General features: G+C 42.0%; 1 protein-coding gene across 4 annotated transcripts in view; it reads left to right on the forward strand.

Annotated features, from left to right (window-relative positions):
• CLIC5 (chloride intracellular channel 5) overlaps positions 1–22,482 on the forward strand; it is a 181,290-nt gene that overhangs the window by 153,033 nt on the left and 5,775 nt on the right. For 3 of the 4 annotated variants that reach the window (XM_064360998.1, XM_012448788.2, XM_064361000.1), the window contains exon 5: positions 12,533–12,714. In XM_064360998.1, the coding sequence (XP_064217068.1) occupies positions 12,533–12,714 (182 nt within the window). Of the gene's footprint in view, positions 1–12,532; positions 12,715–13,376; positions 15,309–22,482 lie in introns of those variants that run through there. The other variant, XM_064360999.1, reaches the window with a different exon arrangement.

Consider the following 22,482-nt stretch of genomic DNA (forward strand, 5'->3'; position numbering starts at 1 on the left):
AAGCATGCTGGGTGTGCCTCCTTCATCACTGTCACCCCAGAGCCCAGCTCAGCGTCTGACCCAGAGCAGGTGCTCCATCAGTATTTGTTAAGTGAGTGAAAAAAACGTATCCCAAACACTTCAACCCGCCTCCACCCTGTCTATGCCTTTGCCTGGGAGATGATGACAGGACCTCATCAGAGCCACGGGTACGTCCTCCAGCCAGCTTCTGTCCCGGCTGTGGAATCTCACCTTTTAAGTCAGTCCCCATGTTGCAGGCTCCCCTATGCTCTGACTTTATTTATTTAAAACTTTGCAGTCCCCATTTAAATCCTATGATTTTTCTGTGATTAGCATTGTCTTCGAACTGCAAACATGCAATGCTTTTGTAACCTATGTTATATGGTATCAAGCTTCATGGTGAATAATCTCACTTAGAACCAATCAACGAAAGAGTGCAAGAACCTGAGCAGCTCTCCTCACTAGGATGGTCAGCGTGCTGGTGGGCTTTGCTTAAGTGGCATTTTTCTTTTCACCTTTATTTTTATAACTACATTCAAGGGAAATTATATCTGGTATTAAAGATGATACTTCACCAAGAGTCAAAAGAGAAAACTCAGAAGGCTAAATTCTAGTGTTTTTTTCAGCTAGAAGCCAGAAGTCAAATTATGTTTCTAAGACCCCTGGTGGACAAAGCATTGAATGATCTGGATCAAGGTGCATAAAATAGGTTTCCCTGTACTCCTGTCTAGAACATCTTCCCTTCCTGAACATTCTGGGGAGGGGGAGTGTTGAGCCACGTGGTTTCTCAGACCTCGTGCACTCAGCTCTGACTCTAATGGTGTCATGTCCACTGATGTTTATCCATGCTCTGTTTCCATTGTGGGGACCCCAAGGATGAATGTTAGTCAACATTTTGCCCAGGTCTGAAACTGCCTCCATTCTACCTGAGTCATTTGGCAGAGAGGTTGGTGCTAACCTATGCTTCTCTTTTGGCTCTGATAACTAAGTGGCTGGGAGACTGTGGGAGTCTCTCAGGCCAGACTAATAGAACCACTTCATCCATTCTCAAAAGACCACAGGCTACCATTATACAAAGAAAGAGAAAGGATATACAGATATAGAGTCACACAATTTTAGGATCCCTCATATTTCCTCTAGCCCCACTGAATAATTTATTCTTTCAATAAATACTTATTCAGTACCAGGCACTGTGCAAGGTGCTAGAATAAAAACGGAATAATGAGGCCAGGTGCGGTGGCTCACGCCTGTAATCCCAGCACTTTGGGAGGCCTAGGCCGGAGGATCATGAGGTCAGGGGTCTGAGACAAGCCTGGCAAAATGGTGAAACCCCATCTCCAATAAAAATTTAGTCAGGCATGGTGGCGCATGCCTGTAGTCCCAGCTACTCGGGAGGCTGAGGCAGAAGAATTGCTTGAACCCGGGAGGTGGAGGTTGCAGTGAGCCAAGATCGTGCCACTGCACTCCAGCCTGGAAAGCGAGACTCTGCCTCGAAAAAAAAAAGTGGAATAATGAAATATTGGCAATACCTATGTATATTGGCAAATGTTGTGTTTGGCTATTTATAATAGTATCCTGACTACAGTGGCTAAAGCAAATACATATTTTATTTTACTAGCAAAATCTATATAGCATTTTACTATGTGTCATGCCCTGTTCTAAGCACCCTTGATAAATGTTTACTTTTAAGGGAATTTGCTTTTCTCACATAACAAGAAGTCCAGAGAGTAGAGAGTTCCAGCCAAATGTAGTTGTTGAAAGAAGTCGAGAATTGAGCTGCTCCTTAGAGCTTCTGATTGTCTATCTTTAGTATGTGACTGTCATTCTCATTTCACAGGATGGTTGCTCCACCTCCAAACATCACATCGACATTCCAGACAATGCCAGCTACATCTATCTTATCTTTTTCAGGAGCCCATTGATTAATTTCTATCGATAACTCATTGGCCAGAACTTGGTCATTTGATCTTCTGTAGCTGAAATTCTGGGAATCTGGGAAGATGAGTATTTTTGACAGGGCACATTGCTACCCTGAAATATATATATATATATATTCTGTAGTGTGCATATATATATATTCTGTAGTGTATGTGTGTGTGTATATATATATATGTATATCTGGTCTCTGTTTTCTGTTAGTAACAAAGAAGAAGCGAGTGGATTCTTGTATATAATTCATTTTCAAGTTAAGGTCATTTTTTTTCTCTCTCTGGTGAAAATACTAGTCGTAGTCATTGCCAAAAAGGACACCCTATATTAAATTCTCCTTGGTGTTGGTAAAATCTGAGTCATTTATCCCCTACTAGATTTCAGGAAACAGGAGATAAAATTGCACATTAATTTGCTGCACACTTCAAACTTTAGAAGATGCTAGACTCATGTAGTAAAAGCTGTGCAACTCAAACATCCAGTGGGTAGCTTCTCCCCACAAACTGTAATTTATGTGGGGGCATGTTAGCGTATCCAGGGAACTGCTCTGAGCAAGGGGAAGGGAGGTCCAGGTGTACATGTAGCATATCTGGGGGATTCTGTGTGAGTATCAGTCACCCCCAACCCCTAAGGTTGCCCCATTTCACATCTGTTACGATGAAGGCTTTCTGTCGGGGATTGTGGTTCTGGCTACAGAGTCAGAATGAAAGGAACAGCTGAATATCCCTGTTCATATCAGCATTTCAGGGCAGAGGATGAGTCAAGCACGATGTTTACTGAGCAGGGCCAGAGGCAAGAGCCACTTTTTTCTTGCAGCACTAAGAATTTTTTGTTGCTTTTTTTGTGTGCTTTGTTTCTCATACCTCAGCATCATCATGCATTGCACATACACACTGTACATATCAACTGCTTACAGCATGCCAGGCACTGTGCTAAGCCCTCTGCAGCAACCCTCTAAGGTATGCCATGTTATGACCTCCACTTTGCAGAGAAGGAAACAGGCACAGGAGGTTAAGCAACCTGCCCAAGCTAGTATGTGTCTGAGCTAGGACCCCAGCCCAGGCAGATGGTCCCATGATCTGTGCTCTTGACGTGTATATGTCAACATTTAATATCATCCACCATTTAATATGTTTGTGGTGCTGAGTTTAACTGAGAGTGTATCATTTAGGAAATGGTGAGCAAATCAGTTCATAATCCAGAGAATACTCATTAAACGACTACCATGTGTATTTCCTTAAATATACTCAACAATCCCCACCCTCCCCATCAGGGTCCTCCTCCAGCAATCCATGAGGGGAAAGGGGCACAAAGTTGGCCCACAGTGGGCACCAAATAGATACCTGTTTAACAAATGAAAGAACAGGCAACTGGAAGAGAATTTGTAGGATATTCACAGAATTACCAAATCCAGTAATTATTTCGATTCAGCATTGCAATGGCAGAGAGGCAATTTTTAAGTTTATGAATGGCTCTTATATAAAAGATGTGGCTATTTGAGGATGAAAGGAGACAAAATGTGGTTAATGTACTCCAGCCTAAGTGTTTTGGGGGAGGGAGAATTGAGACAGTCTCTAGGTCGAAACGCTGCGACAGATAACTGATAAAGTTAGAATCTCTCTTTACCAGCTCATTCCAAGTGTGTGAGCATCAGCATCAAATGTAATCTATGACCTGATACTTAAAAATAACCTGTTATAAAGTAACCACAAAAAAAAATCACAGATTTCAGCCTGATTTATTTGGCCAAATAAACTATAATCAACATTAATAGCTTCAGTCAGCATTTATGCCATTCTTTCTATTAGCACAATGGGTTTTACAATCGTTTATGAGTTTCCGGAAAGTCTAATAGAAAACACACATATATGTTCTCTGTGGAAAATGCAGAATAGGTTTTTGGGGAATTTTTTGTTTGTTTGTTTGCTCAAGGATGGACCAGAAGGTGTCGCCACTGCCCCATTGCTAAAGTCTGGGCCGGGTTCCCTAATCAGGAACTTCTCCCCTGATGCTCCTGAGCTCACTGGCTCTGCAGCCCCTTCCCATATTCAGAGTCAGTCTCTCGCTCTCTTTCTCTCTCCCTCCCTCCCTCCTCCTGTTGATAAATAAACATTCAGGCAGCTTACAAGCTCCAGATGAGTACACAAAAGGAAACTTAAATTCGAAGACCTAAGTGATAATCTTTCTCTTCAAATCTACTGTGGCTTTTAAGAGGTTTAGAAAATTATTTGGATCTGGAATCCATATCTCCCTTCAGACTTTAAGAAAATATTATATTAAAGGCATGCTAATGTTGTCCTAAATGTTTACCATGCTGGTATTTTAAACACAGCCAAATACTGGCCAAAGTCTCTTGCCTTTAAAAAAAAACTACCCATTTTGTCATTGTTTAGTATAATACTTCTCAACATACAACAAATTTAAGAGTGATTTGTGGAGCTTTTTATTAATTTTGCCTTTGTGGTCATTCAAATAAAAAGATGCTTCTTTATAAGAATCCCCTATAGAGCTTGGGGAAGCAGCTATATGGAGAATCTGTGTCTTCCTTAAGGAAGTTTCTGAATTCTTTGGAAATGCATAAGAAAACACCCCATTCTCCCCCCACCTCCCACAGGAGAGTGGGCAACTAACAGTGTCCTGTATCCCAACCCGCCATAGTTGTAAGACTTCAACCCCATCTTTCAAATAAAGAATCATTTACTGGCCTCTTCCTGGAAAAAATATAGGAGCTTATCATTTAATTCATCCTCCCATCTGAGGCTAAGATTCTTTCTAAAACAAACAAATACTACCCATGGCACCACGTGCTGCACACTCTCTGCAGCCTGGCTGACGCCGCGCGAGGGAACAGGGGGGAATCTGTTGAAGTTGCCACTGCCTTCTGCTTTCTCATAAACCGCTGTTAGTCTTTCCGCCTTTCCTGTTTTTAGCAGTGCCTAGAAACGGAGGCCTGGGAATTGCCTCTCCCACATGAGCCCCTGGGTAGTTCATGGCCAAGGCCAATTTGACAACATCCTCCTCTCTGGCTATGAGGCCAAGTCCAGTGTTCTTGGTCCAATGCCAAAGGTGGACATGAATTCTCTAAACTATCAAACTAAGAAAATCTGACACACCCATGTGGCCTGGAGAGAGCAACGCCAAACCCAAAGAGACGCTTCCAGGCAACGTTAGATCCCTAGCATGCTAGGAAAGGCAACGGGAAGCCTCCTCCTGCAAGCAAGCTCTCCAGGATTCTCCTTGGACCTAGAACATTCTAGGATGTTCAGATAAGCTTCACTTCAGACACTGAACTTCTGCCTTGAGCTGACCTCTTCTCTCATCTTTCACTCGGTATCTTCTTCCCTTTCATCCTCTCATAAACCCAAGTTCTATAACTGTAGTAATAGTCATAATAGTTAACTTTAATCAGGTCCCACTCTGCATCAGACACTGTAGATGATGTGAACCTGTGAACAAGCATAACTGAGGCAGGATTCAAACCCAAGTCTCTTATGCCAGAGTGAATATGCCACCCAGCTACTGTGTTTGATATCAGAAGTCATGGTTCCCTGACATCCTGACCCAGACTCTGTCTGTTTCTCCCTTGATGATACCAGTGACATGCAAACATAGCCAGAGGCCCCAGGCACAGCAGAGAGCTCCCCATCACACCTGACAGAAAGCCCCCTTCCCATCTTCTAAAACCTTGCTGCCACTTCTGACTCCATGTGGTGTAAGAACCTGGTGTAGACATTGCTTTAAGAGACAAAGGGACCTGAAGATCAGCCCCCTCTTACCTGCCGTGTGTCCTAGAAGGGTCACTGTGGATGAGAAAACCCCAGTTTCCACCTGCTTTATAATTTTGCCTTTGTGGTCATTCATACTCATTTAACCTAAGTGTAACTGGGCCACTGTTCTCTCTCTTTAAGGACTTTGGCAACTGAGAAAAAGCTACATGACTCATTTCCAGAACCTGAAAGATGAATGCAGATCTTTATGTAAAGTTTTCTGGGGGAGAGGGGATTGGTTACACTGCCCATCACAAAGCTGAACATCCTCAAAATCCCCTTAGAATTTCGTTGTCTTTTCTCAAAATTGAGCTCGTTATCGCAGCATCTACATTTCTGCTTGCTTGGCCTGCACCTGCCTTCTCCTTCACTCTCCCAGCCCTCCTGGACCTTGCTGCTGGGGCTCCTACATCCCCCCTTGCTCCTAGGTCTTTGGGCCTCGTCCATCTGACCTCTCTCAGCTTCTCTTCCTGTCGTCATAGCTGGGTGTGGAAAGAAAGGCTTCTACATCCAACAGATGAGTGAGAGGTGATATTCTTCTTATTATTGTTTTTTGTTCCCATCATGTTATCACTCATGTTTTAAACTACCAAATGTGAACAAGTGTGGCCATCTTTGTGTTTTCTCTTCAAAAATATGTGATGGCCAGAGACATCTCCACCATGGTCTTCTTCAAACCACTGCGGTACTTTTTTTTTGCACCCTTTGGTGTTATCAACATGATCTCAAATGAGAAGATGAAAAGTAAAGACTTCATTCAATGCTCCAGGTATTTCTCAATATCTAGATATTTCTTTCTTCCTAGGTAAAATCCAATTAGATTTCTCACTTTTCAACCAGATGTTTTACTGTCACACAGCCCATGTGACAGCACTCGCCTCTAGTACAGGCGGAGTTGAAAAATGATGTGCTGCCTCATGGTTGCCCCTCTACTCAGAGAAAACTCCTTCTAGATCCAATCGTGATCGCTGAACATATAAGAATTCTAGCTGAAACCAAGCATTCATAGCAGAACACAAATATGTCACCAAATTAGCTGGAAGGTAAGGCATGGGAGAGTCATGAGAGAGCACCATCCTCTTTCATCAGGGTAATGAGAAGAGTTTGAGGCACCTGTCCGGCCACGTCAATACCTAAGGAGAAACAGGACAGTCCTTGGCACCCAGAAGTGGCCTTGCAGAGTGGAAGGAGTTTACTTTTAGAGTCTAACAGCCCTGTGCTTAAATCCTGGCTTTACACCTAAATTATAATAGGGCTAATAGATTGAACACAGTTTTCTCCTTGCCATTCTGAGTACGTGATTCTAATCTGCCCTAGGCATTCATTGGCCCCAACAAGATTAGAATTTCTGTAGAAGGAATTCTAAGAGAGAAAAAGGAATTCAGTATTCAGCTTCTGATCTTCAAAATAGCATTGTCAACAAGACAGTAGACTTTTAACCCAAGCTATTGTCTTAAGATTTTCTAAACTCTTTTATTTCTCAATTTTTACCCATCAAAACTCCTGCCTGGAGGCCTCGACCCCCAGGTAGAAACAGCCCTACTGGCTATGCAGCGAGGCCAGGAGGCTTTCTGCTCTGTGATTGATGGACTATTTGACCTGAGAAAACTAAAAGAAAAGCCCACCCCTCCTGGCACAGGGGAGTTGGGGATGAAGAAGAAGGGAGAGGCAGTGGGGTCAGGGTGCTAGAGCACATTAGGAGCTCCATGTGGTGCTTTGCTCGGGGGTCCTTTCGGGTTGTGGAGAGAGGCAAGCAGCTCACCTGTGACTCCCACCTAGCATCCCATGGATACTCTGGAAGGAAGCAAACAGAAGAAATGCAGAACCTGTATTCACTTTCCAAAACCTTCCAGCCATAGATCCAGAACCCCCATCTCCCCAGTGCCGCGGGGTCACAGGGGCCTAGTCCCTAACTCCAAGCCCCGCTGACTTAGGGAGGAGAGCAAGGAGGGGCAGGCTCTCTGGAACACTGAGCATTTCAATGCAAAAGAGACAGAATTCTCTAGAGAGCCTATTTAGATTATTACATCAGACTAGGTTATAATCCAAAATGGACTAAACTAAAATTGTTGTTTTCTCACTACCCAGGGGTTAGGAGCTTGTAAGGCAGACCATAGCAGTTGAAAACAAAACAAGGCACATTTCATTGTACATCCCAGGAGTAGTTTGAACGGTTTAAGGACCAGCTATGTGTGTGTTTGCATAAGCGTATGTGCCTTGGGTAAGTCCAAGACTCAGTTTCTTCATCTGTTGAATGAGGATGAATAATATTTCCCATCTCAAGAGCCTCATTGTGTGTTTAAATGGTAGTTGCATAAACATCCCTAGCTCACTGCAGGAATTCAGTGAGTGTATTTCCTTGCTGGTGCTCAGGTACAGGACTAGGGCAATAAAAGGAACAAGGCAGGGCAGAGGGTACTCAGTCCTGGCCAGTGCCCATTAGCCACAACCTCCTCCATGGAGAGTTGAACAGACACCCATCCAATCTGCAGACAATGGTCACAGGTGGGTTCCTGTTTTTTATTTTGCTGCAACGCACATATAAGAGAAAAACCAAGTATGAGAAATTGAGTGTGCAGCCACCTGGGCCCACAGAGCTGTTCTCGTTCTTTCAAAGACCACCTTTGATATCTGCTCCTCTACATGTGAATTTTGAGCCCCAGGGGTCTGCTTTGTCTTATGCTCATCAGGATCTGTGCTGCACTGAGCCTGCCAGCAAACCAGGGCTGAGCTGTGCTTGCAAGAACTTGTTGGAGGCTGGGTTAGAGTCTTGGCTCCCCAGTCCCCATTCAGCTCATGCCCTGGTAAGAATATATTATTTTCTTAGCTCAAATTGCTGTTTCCAAGTCATTATTTCTCTACGACGAGAAAACAATATTGGGTCTTATGTAATATCAACCTCAATGAATCTGGAAGTGATCATGGAATGGGTGGATTTTTTTTCCTCCTTAAAAAAGAGAAAAATAAATCTGAGATTGTTTGCATATGGCTGAGAATATTTATGAACTATTCCCCTTGTTTCCTCGTCACATACTTTACCCAGTGCATTTGTGTGTGGTACAGAATAAATCTTTGTGGGAGCAGAGGCGGAGAGGGGAAGAAAGCAGTTAAAGCCCTGGGTATCAAGTCCCTGGGATGTTAGTGATCCTGAGTTTTGGGGTGCCCCAACCCTAGGCTCACTTGCCATAGACAGAGGGATAACCTATTTAGCTACTCAGAGGAATTATTTGGAGTCAGGCTTTCAAATACAAACACTGAAGGAATTAATGTCTTTTCATTGCTCTAGTTTCTTTCCCATCTCCCTTGTTCCTACCAGAGCAGAAATTTCAACGCAAATGGTTTTGTGACCTGCATACCATCAGCCAAAAGAGATCATTAAATTCTATGGATGGCATATTGAGCCAGGGTCAGAGGAATGAGTTGGCAGGTAGGAGAAAAAGAACTGGCAGAAAATATAGTGGGTGCTGCCATTTGCTATCCAATAATATGGCAGTGTTTTAGCACACAGGTTTGCTGTGTCTATTTTGCTCTGGCCGTGCCTTTCAACATAGCTTGTTACCAAGGAGCATCCCAAAGGAGCATAAAGAATAGGGCTTTGGCTGTATATTGAATAAGTAAGGGAAGCAGATCTCCAGGCTACAGATTTTCCTTTCCAGGGAGTTGGCCACAGATTTGGGGCTTCTTAAATCACTCATTCTCCACTGCACCTTGGGACATTCAGGAATATACTGACCAAGAGTATGGGGCAAGGAAGAGAGAACAGGAGAACCCCACATTTGGTAACACAATAGCAACAACTACCATTAACTGATGTCCTCACATGGGCCAGGCACCGTATTAGGTGCTTTCTGTGCCTTATCTGAGTTAATCCTGGCCGTGGTCTTAACAGGGTGAAGGATCCTTAGTCCCATTATTGAGATGAGAAAGCAGAAGCTCAGCAACATGGAGGAACTTGCCCAAGGCCACATGGAAGTGCCAGGATCAATGACATTTGTGGGATTTATGGGGCCTTAAGGCAATACCATAAGTACCAATAAGGAATTATTGAAATCAGTTCCAAGGGCTTGGAAGGGACCCAGGAAAATAGGGACCTCGAAGCCTAAGGCTCAGCAGCATCACGGTGAACCCACCGTGGGCAGCACTGAGATTTAAACACAGGTCATTCCCGGGCCACGAGGTCCGTTCCCTGTTGTCTTGTCCCCGTTTCCTCTACCACGATTGTCACCAACTGCAGCCTTCACATTCTTGGTCAAAAATACACAAACCCGGCCAGGCACGGTGGCTCAAGCCTGCAATCCCAGCACTTTGGGAGGCCGAGGTGGGCGGATGGCAAGGTCAGAAGATCGAGACCATCCTGGCCAACATGGTGAAACCCCATCTCCACTAAAAATACAAAAATTAGCTGGGCGTGGTGGCGCGTGCCTGTAGTCCCAGCTACTCGGGAGGCTGAGGCAAGAGAATCGCTTGAACCTGGAAGGTGGAGATTGCAGTGAGCCGAGATTACACCATTGCACTCCAGCCTGGCTACAGAGCAAGACTCCATCTCAAAAAAAAAAAAAAATACACAAACCCACATGAGGAGACTGACACATGGAGGATGCCTTCCAGAACGTGCCAAATTGGAAAGCTCCGTGGAATATTGCAGTTGGGACATAAATCAACAATGATTCCTGCCACCAGACTTGAGACCTTCCATCTCAAGGCATTACTGGAGGGATATACACAACTATCTTCCCAAGGAACTTCAATTGCTGCTCTCGTCTTCCTCACCAAATTTTATGTTATTTCCCAGACTTGCACAGCAGCCCACTCAGGTCCCCAGGAACATTGGAGATTAGAACCTGCAATGTCTCATCTCCTATCTATGACTCTTTCCCTCAGATGATATCAGTTGGTCAAATTTTCACAGGCCCAATGTTTGATTCTTCCTTTCTTCATCATAATCAAGATTTTGTCATAATCTCCATAAATGAAAGGGGTAGAGGGATTTGAGCAAGCAAACAAATAAATCACAAGTGCTTCAGGGAGAAAAGCATAATAAGTATTGTTTAGTGCCCACCGTATGCCATTGCATTTGAATAGCCTTGCGATCCCATCACAGCCTAGACAATTACTAAGGGAAATGCAGCATTTTCCCAGCCCTGCTTATTCTATTCTCCCAAACTGGAAACACAAAGCAGATGATGAAGTAGTTCAAATGCCACAGCAGGGAGAAGAAAGTATTGAGAAATGAAGCCCAACCTCCAGCCGGTTTTCAAACATTCCAGTAAGTGTTCAATTGATTTATCTTGGGCTGGTGTCATTCCATTGTCTCTAACAAAAGGTCTTCTATGAAAAGACAAAAAGTGGGTCATGAGAGGAGTGTCTCACAAGGCACATTTGGGAAAATCTGAGCAAGAGTACAGTCCCCTTGGCTTTGCCTCCAGAAGGCAACATCCCCCTTGTATCTACTGGAATGCACAGCAGGATTGACTTCCATTATCTCAGTGTCAGGGTCTAAACCAGAGTCTGTAAAAACAGCTGCTGGGGATGAGGCTGATGACACAGGTGCAGGGACTGATGGCCTGGTCAGTCATCCCCTCCATGTTTGTCCTTTGAGTTCAAGTAGAAAGTTTCTATGCTAGTGTTCTATGATTAGAATGGACTATGAGATTCTGGACAACATGATTTTCAGTGATGATGGCTTCCCACAGTTGCTCTTTTGGATATTTTGTCTGCTTGTGTGTATAAGTAAATTATTTGACAGATAATTATTCGAGCAAGACTATAAAAGCCTTCTGCCACATTATCTTCCTTTGGGTGCTCATTCTTTGAGTCATAACCATGACAGCTTTCTGTGCAACTGGGGGTTGCACATTTCTGGTGGAGCTGTTCCATTTGAGACAGCAGTGATTTTTAGAATAAGCTTCCCTAGAGTAAACCCAAGTGTTCTTCCCTGAGACCCATCACTTCTCTGGGGGTGACACCAAACAGGGCTGTTCTATTTCCTCTATCAAGTCTGCCTGAAGCTCTTGTCCCCAGCTCTTCTTGGGTTAGCTATAGTTAACACTTCCACAAAGTCTGATGCATATCTCTGTCCTGGAACTTCTATATAATTTTTACTTACCTATTTGATAGCCTTTTCTTCCTAAAAATTTAATATGTAGGTTGATGTGGAATATTAGCATATTATAAATAAGTAAAGCTTTTAAAAATTGGCTAGTAATGGCTGGGCACAGTGGCTCATGCCTATAGTCCCAGCACTTTGGGAGGCTGAGGCGGGCAGATCACGAGGTCAAGAGATCAAGACCATCCCAGCCAACATGGTGAAACCCTGTCTCTACTAAAAATACAAAAATTAGCTGGGCATGGTGGTGTGTGCCTGTAATCCCAGCTACTCAAGAGGCTGAGGCAGGAGAATTGCTTGAACCAGGGAGTTGGAGGTTGCGGTTGACAGACACTGCGACACTGCACTCTGACCTGGTGACAGAGCGAGACTGTCTCTAAATAAATAAATAAATAAATAAATGGCTAGTATTACTGAACCTGCTGAAGATGAGCACTTATGAAAGCTTTGGCATATATCCTAACTGTTGTATTTCTATATTTATGTATTTTTGTCAAAGCAAAGGATTAGCTAGTGTTCATTGTTTGGTTAGGGTTTGCCTTATCAGGCTATCTAATACACTTTTACTGCATCATGTTAATGGTTTCCAGGTATTCTGCAGTGTGTGGGGAGTTGGCAATGTGATGAGGGGACAGGATTCTGGATGACCCACTCCACTCTGAAGTCCCTGTGACTGTGTCTGCTGGCAGGAAGTTTGACTAAAGGCCCTTCTTTTACTCTTCCATGCTAGCCCTTGAGAGAGGCCTAACCAAGGCTCTAAAGAAACTGGACGACTACCTGAACACCCCTCTACCAGAGGAGATTGACGCCAACATTTGTGGGGAAGACAAGGGGTCCCGGCGCAAGTTCCTGGATGGGGATGAGCTGACCCTGGCTGACTGCAATCTGTTGCCCAAGCTCCATGTGGTCAAGGTAAGAGCACTCGAGCCACAGGGAACTGCAAGATCCAGTTCCATCTTAGGCCCAGGTCACCTGTGTGGATGAGTCAAGGATAGTATCACCTGTCAGTCAAGAGCCTGGACACTGAAGTCAGGTAATAAGGACCCAAGGTCACCCTCTGCTGCTTATTGGTTGTGCAGCCTGTTCGAGCTTCAGTTTTCATTTATAGAGTAGGGATATATTGCTTACTTCAAGGGTTGGTGGAAGAGTAAGTACAGTGTGAAAGTGCTTGGCATATTGTAGGGGCTTAATACGTATAATAGTTGCAATTATCATTGTTGTATACAGTCATAGCACTCCAAAGGCCTCTTCCTCATAGGTTTTCCCTGGCCACACCCTTACATCTCTATTAAATGTGCCCTCACATGCATGTTTTCTTTGTGCACAGACCCACCTTCTCACTTCCCCAGGTAGGCACACATCATCTTCCTCATCTATCAGATGAAGAGGTGGAGGCCGCAAGAAGTGGTGTTACTTTCTTGCTATCATTGCACTAACTGACCATCTGCAACATGTAGTGTGATCCCCTCCTATACAGCAAATCCTGGAAATCTGAGAGTTGGAAAGGACATTTAGAGGTCATCCAAAACAATCTCCCTCTCAACCTGGACCACTTTCTGCCGTTTCTGTGACAGGCTTCTGCAGCTTCTGAGAACGAGGAGCCCTCTGCCTAATGAGCCAGCCCTACCATGTTAGACAGCTCTGATTATTAAATCATCATTCTTTACAATGAGCCCAAGCATGCCTCCCTGCTACCCATTTGTTCTCTGGAGCAACACAGAACAGCTCTGCTTGACTTCACCTCATTTAAAGACAATAGTTGTATCCCCCTAAGTTCTGTAAATGAGCACTTCTTCCCCCATTCTTTCCTGACCCTTGTCAGCCTAGTATCAGATAGCCATACTGTGTTCTCTCTTTACACATGCTTATACCTCACTGTCTCAGCCAGACAGTAAGCTCTGTGAGGGTAGGACTTTTTCAAATCACGATGGTGGGCATATGGTGGCCCTTTAATAAATATTCATTGATTGATCATTTGATTACCTGGTGTATGTCTTTATGATACCCGGTTTATTTCTATGCTTCACTGAGAAGACTCAGATTCAATCATTTATCAGCTGGGTATATGCCTATTGTTTTTCAGCTCAAATCATCAGTCAGAAATGCTATCTTCTCTCCAACCAGAGCACGTACTGACTTGAGTTGAAATCACTCAGCTGTGTGTACACTGGTGTTTCCATGGGCCTAGAGCTGAAGATTGAGAGGGGATCATGCATAAAAATGCTGATGAGATGGGCAAATACAACCTATTTAGACAAAAACATTTTGGATTTGGGGCCAAGCCAATAGTCACTCGTAGGTCCAGCCAATCTATTTCTCTTTGAAGTTATTAACTACTGCATGTCCCACCCATCACCTTTTATGCTTCTTCTCCTTAGGAACAAGTACCCTAAAAAGGATGATATAATTCCAGCTCAGTCACACTGTGTCAGAGTGATACAATGCAAAGATCAGGACACCCAAGTTCTAATCTTGTATCTGCTGCCAACTAGCAGCATGAGCCAGGCCACATCATTTAATCTTTTTGGAATTCATTATTCTTGTGCCTAAAAGAACATAAGTGGATTGCTTTCCTTCTTACCTTCTTTTCCTTTCTTTCTTCCCTCCTTCTTTCCTTTTCTCTTACTCAAACATGTAAGTTTTCTCTTACTCAAACATGACTAGCACCCAAAAACCATTTGTTGAACAAGGCAAACAAATGGATCTCCCAAGCCTTGGGTTTCATCATGTGATTTCCTTAATTCCCACCAGCCTTAAATGATTCAGTGAAGCCCTGTCCTTGGAGAAAGTTTAGTGGGTGGTTCACTCAGAGAAGCTGGGGATCAAAAAGAAGATGGCCAATGAGAGAACAAAGGCCAGCCCTTGACCCCTCTCTCTTTGGATTTCTGCTGATCCAGCTTATCAGATCCCAGAGACCTGGCAAACCTCTGAAGTTCACAAAGAGTGAAGGGGAAGCCAAGTCAGGCCTCCAGTTTGGCTTCAGTTGCCAAAACTTAATCTGGGCTATGGGAGCTAACTGTTTTCATATGAAAGAGCAGATTCAGAGCATGAGCATGGAAGTCCCTGCGAACGTCAGAGCTCCATGTGCATCCTCGCCCTCCTGCTGCTCTCATGCTCCTCTTGCCTGGCTCGCTTTCAGGTTTATCTCCATCCCTGGAAGCAGAGTTGCTCTGGCCCAGGTTCTCCATGAGAGTTTGGCGTGAACATTCATTGTCTGGCTCCCTCCTAGTTCTCATCTTCCAAAGTCAAGCCAGTGTGTGAAGAAATGACCAGTTCAGCAGCCAAGGCCCAGGGTGCACGGGTCTTAGTTGGGAGGGGCGTTGCAGGCCTGTCCTTGCCTACCGGGACCCTTGCCTAGCATAGTGACGATGTTCAGACCCTGAGACAAACAGGAAGGAGGACATCAACATCAACATAAATATGTATTTATAAATTGCATTTCTGCTTTATTGAATCTAACATTCTGCCCTTTAAAATCCTGAAAATAAAATTTCAGCATGAAATGACTTGAGGCTACTCTCTGAATCAGTGTGTCATTGTGAAAAACACTTTTGGATCCTTTTACCTTATTGTAGACCTTTTTCATCCATTCTGGCAAATTCCAGCCAGTTCCCTTGGTCAGGCCACCACTCCTGCATGAATTTGCTCTTAGCCAAGACAGCCTCTTCTCAAAAGCACTTGACCCAATCCAAGGGATCCTCATCTTGCAGTGAACAGAAGGGGACTGGGGAGTTCTGGTGGTGGCATCTTTCATTGTGAGAGCTTTGTCAAAGGACTCAGACTTCATCAGCCTTGCTTGTAGCTACCTAAGCCAGACAGAACAGTGTGGGAGTGGCTTTTTTGGTGGCCATACCAATCCAGTTATTTTAACAGAGAGAATTTAAATAAATACTAGGTGATAAAAAACTGGAAAGGCAAAATATACTAGGAAGTTCCACCTTCAAGAGGCAGCTACTACTCCTAGGCCAGGATGAACAAAGGAAAGAGGTTGGAATTACTAAAACCTGTAAACTTGGGAGCTCTGTAGATGAGAGGCCCTGCAGAGCTGAACCTGGGTGAAAGTGCTGCTCAGCTGCTGCCAGGGTCCCAGCTCAGGTTGGCTGGAATCCAGCCTCTAAAGCAGAGTCCCTGCTGTGTGCTGGCCTTTCTGTGTGGCTATGAAGAAGCTGGTTCTGTATTAGCAAAAGAGCAAACTGGATTCAGTTGCTGCTCCCAGAAAGAACTAGAGACTCTCGCTAGAAAGAGAAAGCTGAAAAGCAGGGGCTTCTCCTTCCCTTCTCCTCCTCCAAGCTTGCTGGCTCTCTCCAGTAACTTCTTGGCCGAACCTAACAGGATTCACTGGCAAAGCAGAGATGTGGTCTGCTCAGTCCCAGCCCCAGCATCACAAAAAAGCAAATAAAAGAGTAGGTTTGGAGATAAGCAACAATAGATTAATGGCTGGCACATGAGGGATTCTGAGTAGAGCCATCACTTTATCAGCTACTTAGGGCTGCGTGGCAAAGTAGAAAGAACTGTGGACTATAAAGTGAAGACTGTAATAAATATGAATAGTTACTCATATTTAACTAATTTCTCATGTAACATTAAATCACATAATATTTGTAGCTTCAGTTTGCTCATTGCTATGGATCTTTAGTCTTTAAAATTATTTTATTACATGTTGACACTAGGGAACCTTGTCTGATGTACGGATAATTTAAGATTGTGAAGATTAAATACAACTGTTTATTGAATTCCTACCTCTCTAATTTCCCTTTGTTTTGCTATTCTCATCTGTAAATAGGAATATAATAGACTCTTCTTATAGGATTATTTAGAGATTTAGGTAGCTTGTAAAGTACTTAAAGCAGTCCCTGGAACAGAGCACACAGTGAATAAATGTTTGTTATTATCATTCCTCTGATCAACATCATTGGGATTATCAAGGAGTACAGAAATGAAGAAGCTGTGATTGCTATCCTCACACTGCTCATAAAGTAAAGAAAAAAGACACTGAGACAGCAATCATGATTCAGAATAGATTATAGCTCAGTGTTGTAACAGAAGTTCAAGGGGAGAAGAGAGGGGAAAAAATATTCCCAAATGTCCGTGAACATGTATGCAACAGTGAGTTTTTCATCCATTAAGTCATCATCGTCCTTCACTTCAGCACAACTTTCTGGGGAACTCTGCATATTAACAAGCACCAAAATGAAGATGAAAGCCCAGAGTGGCTGATCTGGGGCTTCTCTGAGTGGGAAGATCCCGGGATCAATGGGCCCTCTCTGAAAAATGAAGCAAGGTACAGGGGTGATTAGCCAGATACAAGAAATCCAGAGAACACCTGTGAGATACTATACAAAATGAACTTCACCGAGGCATATAGTCACCAACCTGTTCAAGGTCAATGCTAAAGAAAAGGCAGCTAGAGAAAAAGGTCAGATCACATACAAATGAAACCCATCAGGCTAATGGCAGACTTCTCAGCAGAAACCTTACAAACCAGGAGAGATTGAGGGCCAAGTTTCAGGATTTTTAAAGAAATTCCAGCCAAGAGCTTCATATCCCACCAAACTAAGTTTTATAAACAAAGGAGAAATAAAATATTTTCCAGACAAGCAAATGCTAAGGGAATTTATTCCCATTAGACCGTACTTACAAGAGATCCTTAAGGGACTTCTAAACATGGAAACAAACGAATGATACCTACTACCACAAAAACATACTTGTATATAGCCCACAGACCCTATAAAGCAACTACACAATAGAAACTACAAAACAACTAGCTAACAACTTCACAATAAGATCAAAACCTCACATATCAATATTAACCTTGAATGTAAATGATCTAAGTGCCCCACTGAAAGAAATAGAGTAGCAAGTTGGATAAAAACATAAGAGACACTCATCTGCTGTCTTCAAGAAACCCATCTCATATGTAACAGTACCCATAGTCTCAAAGTAAAGGGCTGAAGAAAACTCTGTTACACAAATGCAACATAAAAAAGAGCAGGGGTCACTATTCTTGTATCAGGTAAAACAGACCTTAAACCAACAATAGGAAAAAAAAAAAAAAAAAAAAAGAAGGGCATTACATAATAGTAAAGGGGTCAATTCAACAAGAAGACTTAACCGTTCTAAATATAGACACACCCAACATTAGAGCACCCAGGTTCATAAAGCAAGTACTTCTAGACCTATGAAAAGACTTAGACAGCAACAACACACAATAATAATGGGGGACTTCAACACCTCACTAACAACATTAGACAGATCATCGAGGCAGAAAAGTAACAAAGATATTCTGGACTTAAATTCAACACTTACCAATTGGCCCTAATAGACATCTACTGAATACTCCACCTATCAACCACCGAATATACATTCCTCTCATCTGCACAGAACATACTTCAAGATCAACCATATGCTGAACCATAAAGCAAGTCCCAATAAATTCAAAAATATAGAAATTATACCAGTCACACTCTTGGACCAGAGTGGAATAAAAATAGAAATCAACACCAAGAAGATTACTCAAAACCACACAATTACATGAAATTTAAAAACTCACTCCTGAATTACTTTTAAGTAAACAACAAAATCAAGGCAAAAGTAAAAACATTCTTTGAAATAAATGAAAACAAAGACACAACATACCAAAATCTCCAGTATGCAGCAAAAGTAATATTACAAGGAAAGTTTATAGCAGTAAATGTCTACCTCAAAAAGTTAGAAAGATCTCAAATTAACAAAGTAACATCACACCTAGAGGAACTAGAAAAACGAGAACAAACTAACCTCAAAGCTAGTATAATAAAAGAAATAACTAAAATCAGAGCAGAACTGAATGAAAGTGAGAGCCAAAATTTATATAAAGAATCAGTGAAACCAAAAGTTGGTTTTTTGAAAGGATAAACAGGATTGATAAACTACTACTAGATTAACAAAAAAAAGAGAAAATCCAAATAAGCACAGTCGGAAATGACAAAGAAGACATTACAACTGATCTCACAGAAATACAAAAGATCCTTAGAGACTATTATGAACACCTCTATGCACATAAACTAGAAAATCTAGAGGAAATGAATAAATTCCTAGAAAGACACTTTTCATTTCCCTTGGAAGCTGAAAAAAGACAAGGATGCCCACCCACTACTACTCAACATGATAGTGGAAGTCCAGAGCAATCAGGCAAGAGAAAAAAATAAAAGGCATACAAGTAGAAAAAGAAGAAGTTAAATTCCCTCTTTACTAATGATACGATTCTATTCCTTGAAAATCCTGAAGACTTCACCAAAAGCCTCCTGGAACTGATCAATAACTTCAGTAAAGTTTCAGTAAACAAAGTTAATATCCCAAGATTGAATTGGGAAGAAATTGAAACCCTGAACAGACTAATATTGAGTTATGATATTGAATCAGTAATCTTAAAACCTACCAACCAAAAATAACCCCAGACTAGATGGGTTCATAGCTGAATTCTACCTGACATACAAGGAAGAGCCACTACCAATCCTACTTAAACTATTCCAGAATATCAAGGAAGAAAGACTCCTCCCTAACTCATTCATTGAAGCTAGAACCACCCTGATACCAAACCTGACAAAGACACAATGAAAAAAGAAAACTTCGACTCGATATCCCTGATGAATATAGACACAAAAATCCACAACAAAATACTAGCAAACCAAATTCAGCAGCACATCAAATAGTTAATTCACATTAATCAAATAGGCTTCTTCTTAGGATGCAAGGTTGGTTCAACATACACAAATGAATAAATGTTATTCACCACATAAACAGAATTAAAAACAAAAACCATATGATTGTATCAATAGACAAACAAAAAGTTTTTGATAAAATTTAACATCCCTTCATGACAAAAACCTTCAAGAAATTAGGCATTGAAAGAACATCCCTCAAAATAATAAGACCCATCCATCTATGACAAATCTGCAGTCAAAATCATACTGAATGGGCAAAAACTGGGATCATTCCCCTTGAAAACTGGAAAAAGACAAGGATGCCCACTCTCACCCCTCCTATTCAACATAGTAGTGGAAGTCCTTGCCAGAGCAATCAGGCAAGAGAAAAAAATAAAAGGCATATGAATAGGAAAAGAAGAAGTCAATTTCTCTCTCTTTACTGATGATGTGATTCTATTCCTAGAAACCCTAAAGACTTCACCAAAAGGCTTCTGGAATTGATAAACAACTTCAGTAAAGTCTCAGTACAAAAAGTCAATGTGCAAAAATCAGTAGCATTTCTGTGTGCCAAAAACCATTAAAGTTGGGAGCCAAATCAAGGACATAAACCCATTTATAATAGCTGCAAAAATGAAATAAAATAAAATACCTAGGACTACATCTAACCAAGAAGGTAAAAACATCTCTACAAGGAGCGCTATAAAACACCGCTGAAGGAAATCACAGCTGACACAAACAAATGGAGAAACATTCCATGTTCATAAATTCGAAGAATTAATATTGGTAAAATGGTCATACTGTCCAAAGCAATATGCAGATTCAATGCTATTCCTATCAAGCTACCAATGTCATGTTTCACATAACTAGAAAAAAAATCTATTCTAAAAATTCATATGGAACCAGAAATTAGCCTGAATAACCAAAGCAATGCTAAGCAAGAAGAACAAAGCTGGAAGTATGACAGTACTTGACCTCAAACTGTACTATAAGACTACAGTAACCAAACGTAGTACTGGTACAAAAACAGACACATAAACCAATGGAACAGAACAGAGAGCCCAGAAATAAAGCCATACACCTACAGCCATCTGATCTTCTATGAGGTTGACAAAAATAAGCAATAGGAAAAGGACTCCCTATTCAATAAATGGTTTTGGAATAGCTAACTATCCATATGCAGAAGAATGAAACTGGATCCCTATCTTTCATCATATACAAAAATTAACTCAATATGCATTAAAGATTTACCTCAACTTGTAAAAATTCTAGAAGAAAACCTAGGAAACATTCTGTACATCAGTCTTGGTAAATAATTTATGATGAAGTCATCAAAAGCAATTGTAGCAAAGATAAAAATTGGCAAGTGGGACCTAATTAAACTAAAGAGCTTCTGCATATAGAAACTATCAACAGAGTAAACAATCAACCTACAGAATGGGAAGAAATATTTGCAAACTATGCACCTGACAAAGGTCTAATATCCATAATCTATACGGATCTTAAACAATTAAATAAGCAAAAACCAAATAATCCCATTAAAAAGTGGGCAAAGTCATGAACAGACACCTCTCCAAAAAAGACATAATAAGTGGCCAACCAACATTAAAGAAAATGCTCAGTATCACCAATCACCAGAGAAATGCAAATCAAAAGCACAATGAGACACCCCCCTCACACTAGTCAGGAGGGGTATTGTTAAAAAGTCAAAAAACAACATGTTGGTTAGTCTGCGGAGAAAAGGGAACACTTATACAATGTTGGTGGGAATGTAAATTAGTCTAGTCACCGTGGAAAGCAGTTTGGAGACTTCTCAAAGAACTTAAAACACAACTATCATTCCACCTAGCAATCCCATCACTGGTTATATATCCAAAGGAAAGTAAATTATTTTACCAAAAAAAATTGCATTCATATTTTTTTCACAGCACTATTCACAATAACAAAGACATGAAATCCACCTGGGTGCCCATCAACAGTGGAATGAATAAACAAAACGTGGTACATGTATACCACAGAATACTACACAGCCACATAAAAAAACAAAATCATGTCCTTTGCAGCAACATGGATGCAGCTGGAGGCCATTATCCTAAGCAAATTAATGCAAGAACAGAAAACATGAAACTACATGTCCTCACTTATAAGTGGGAGCTAACAATAGGTACTCATGGACATAAAGACGGCAACAGTAGATACTGGGGACTACTTGGGGGGAGGGATGGAGGGGGCAAGTGTAGAAAAACTATGCTCATTACTTGGGTGACAGGATCAATCATACCCCAAACCTCGGCATCATGCAATATACCCAGGTAATGAGCTTGCACATGTACCCCTATGTATCCCTCCAAAAAAAGAGGGAAGGAAGGAGGAGAAGGAGAGAAAGAGAAACAGAGAGAGAGAGAAAGAAAGGGAAGAAAAGGGAAGGAAGGACAGAAGGAGGGAGGGAGGAAGGATGGAAGAAAGGAAAGAAAAAAGGAGGAAGGAAGAGAGGGAGGGAGGGGAGTCAGAAGTGATACTACTCTCTTGTTACCCCTAACCTAGCCTAGCCAGGAAGGGTTAGAGGAGGACCAGTCAACGTAATGCACAGTGAAAACAGGGGGCTCCTGTTTAAAAATTATTAAGAATTTCGACACATTGACTCCAGAGCATTAAACCAAGAGCAGGGCTCTTCTGAGTGCACGGTGAGACTGCACAGGTCACATGTCCATGAAGCTGCCCCAGCTAGAGAGACTTCATTAAAGAAACCACCCTGCTCCCACCCATTAAGAAAATGCATGCAAATGGGTGTAAGCTAGGTCTCAGTGAATTATAATAATAGTTGATGTTTATTGAGTATTTACTATGTGCCAGTGAGCATCTGATGCATATTAACTAAACTATTACTCCAAAGTAGGTTTTATTATTACCTCCATTTTAGAGATAAAGAAATTGGAGTTCAGAGAGGTTAAGTAACCTGTCCAACGTCACACAGCTGCTAAGTGGAATCATGATTGCA

Source organism: Aotus nancymaae, unplaced genomic scaffold (assembly GCF_030222135.1).
Source record: "Aotus nancymaae isolate 86718 unplaced genomic scaffold, 86718_ANA_hifiasm-v0.15.2.pri h1tg000040l, whole genome shotgun sequence".
Taxonomy (NCBI): domain Eukaryota; kingdom Metazoa; phylum Chordata; class Mammalia; order Primates; family Aotidae; genus Aotus; species Aotus nancymaae.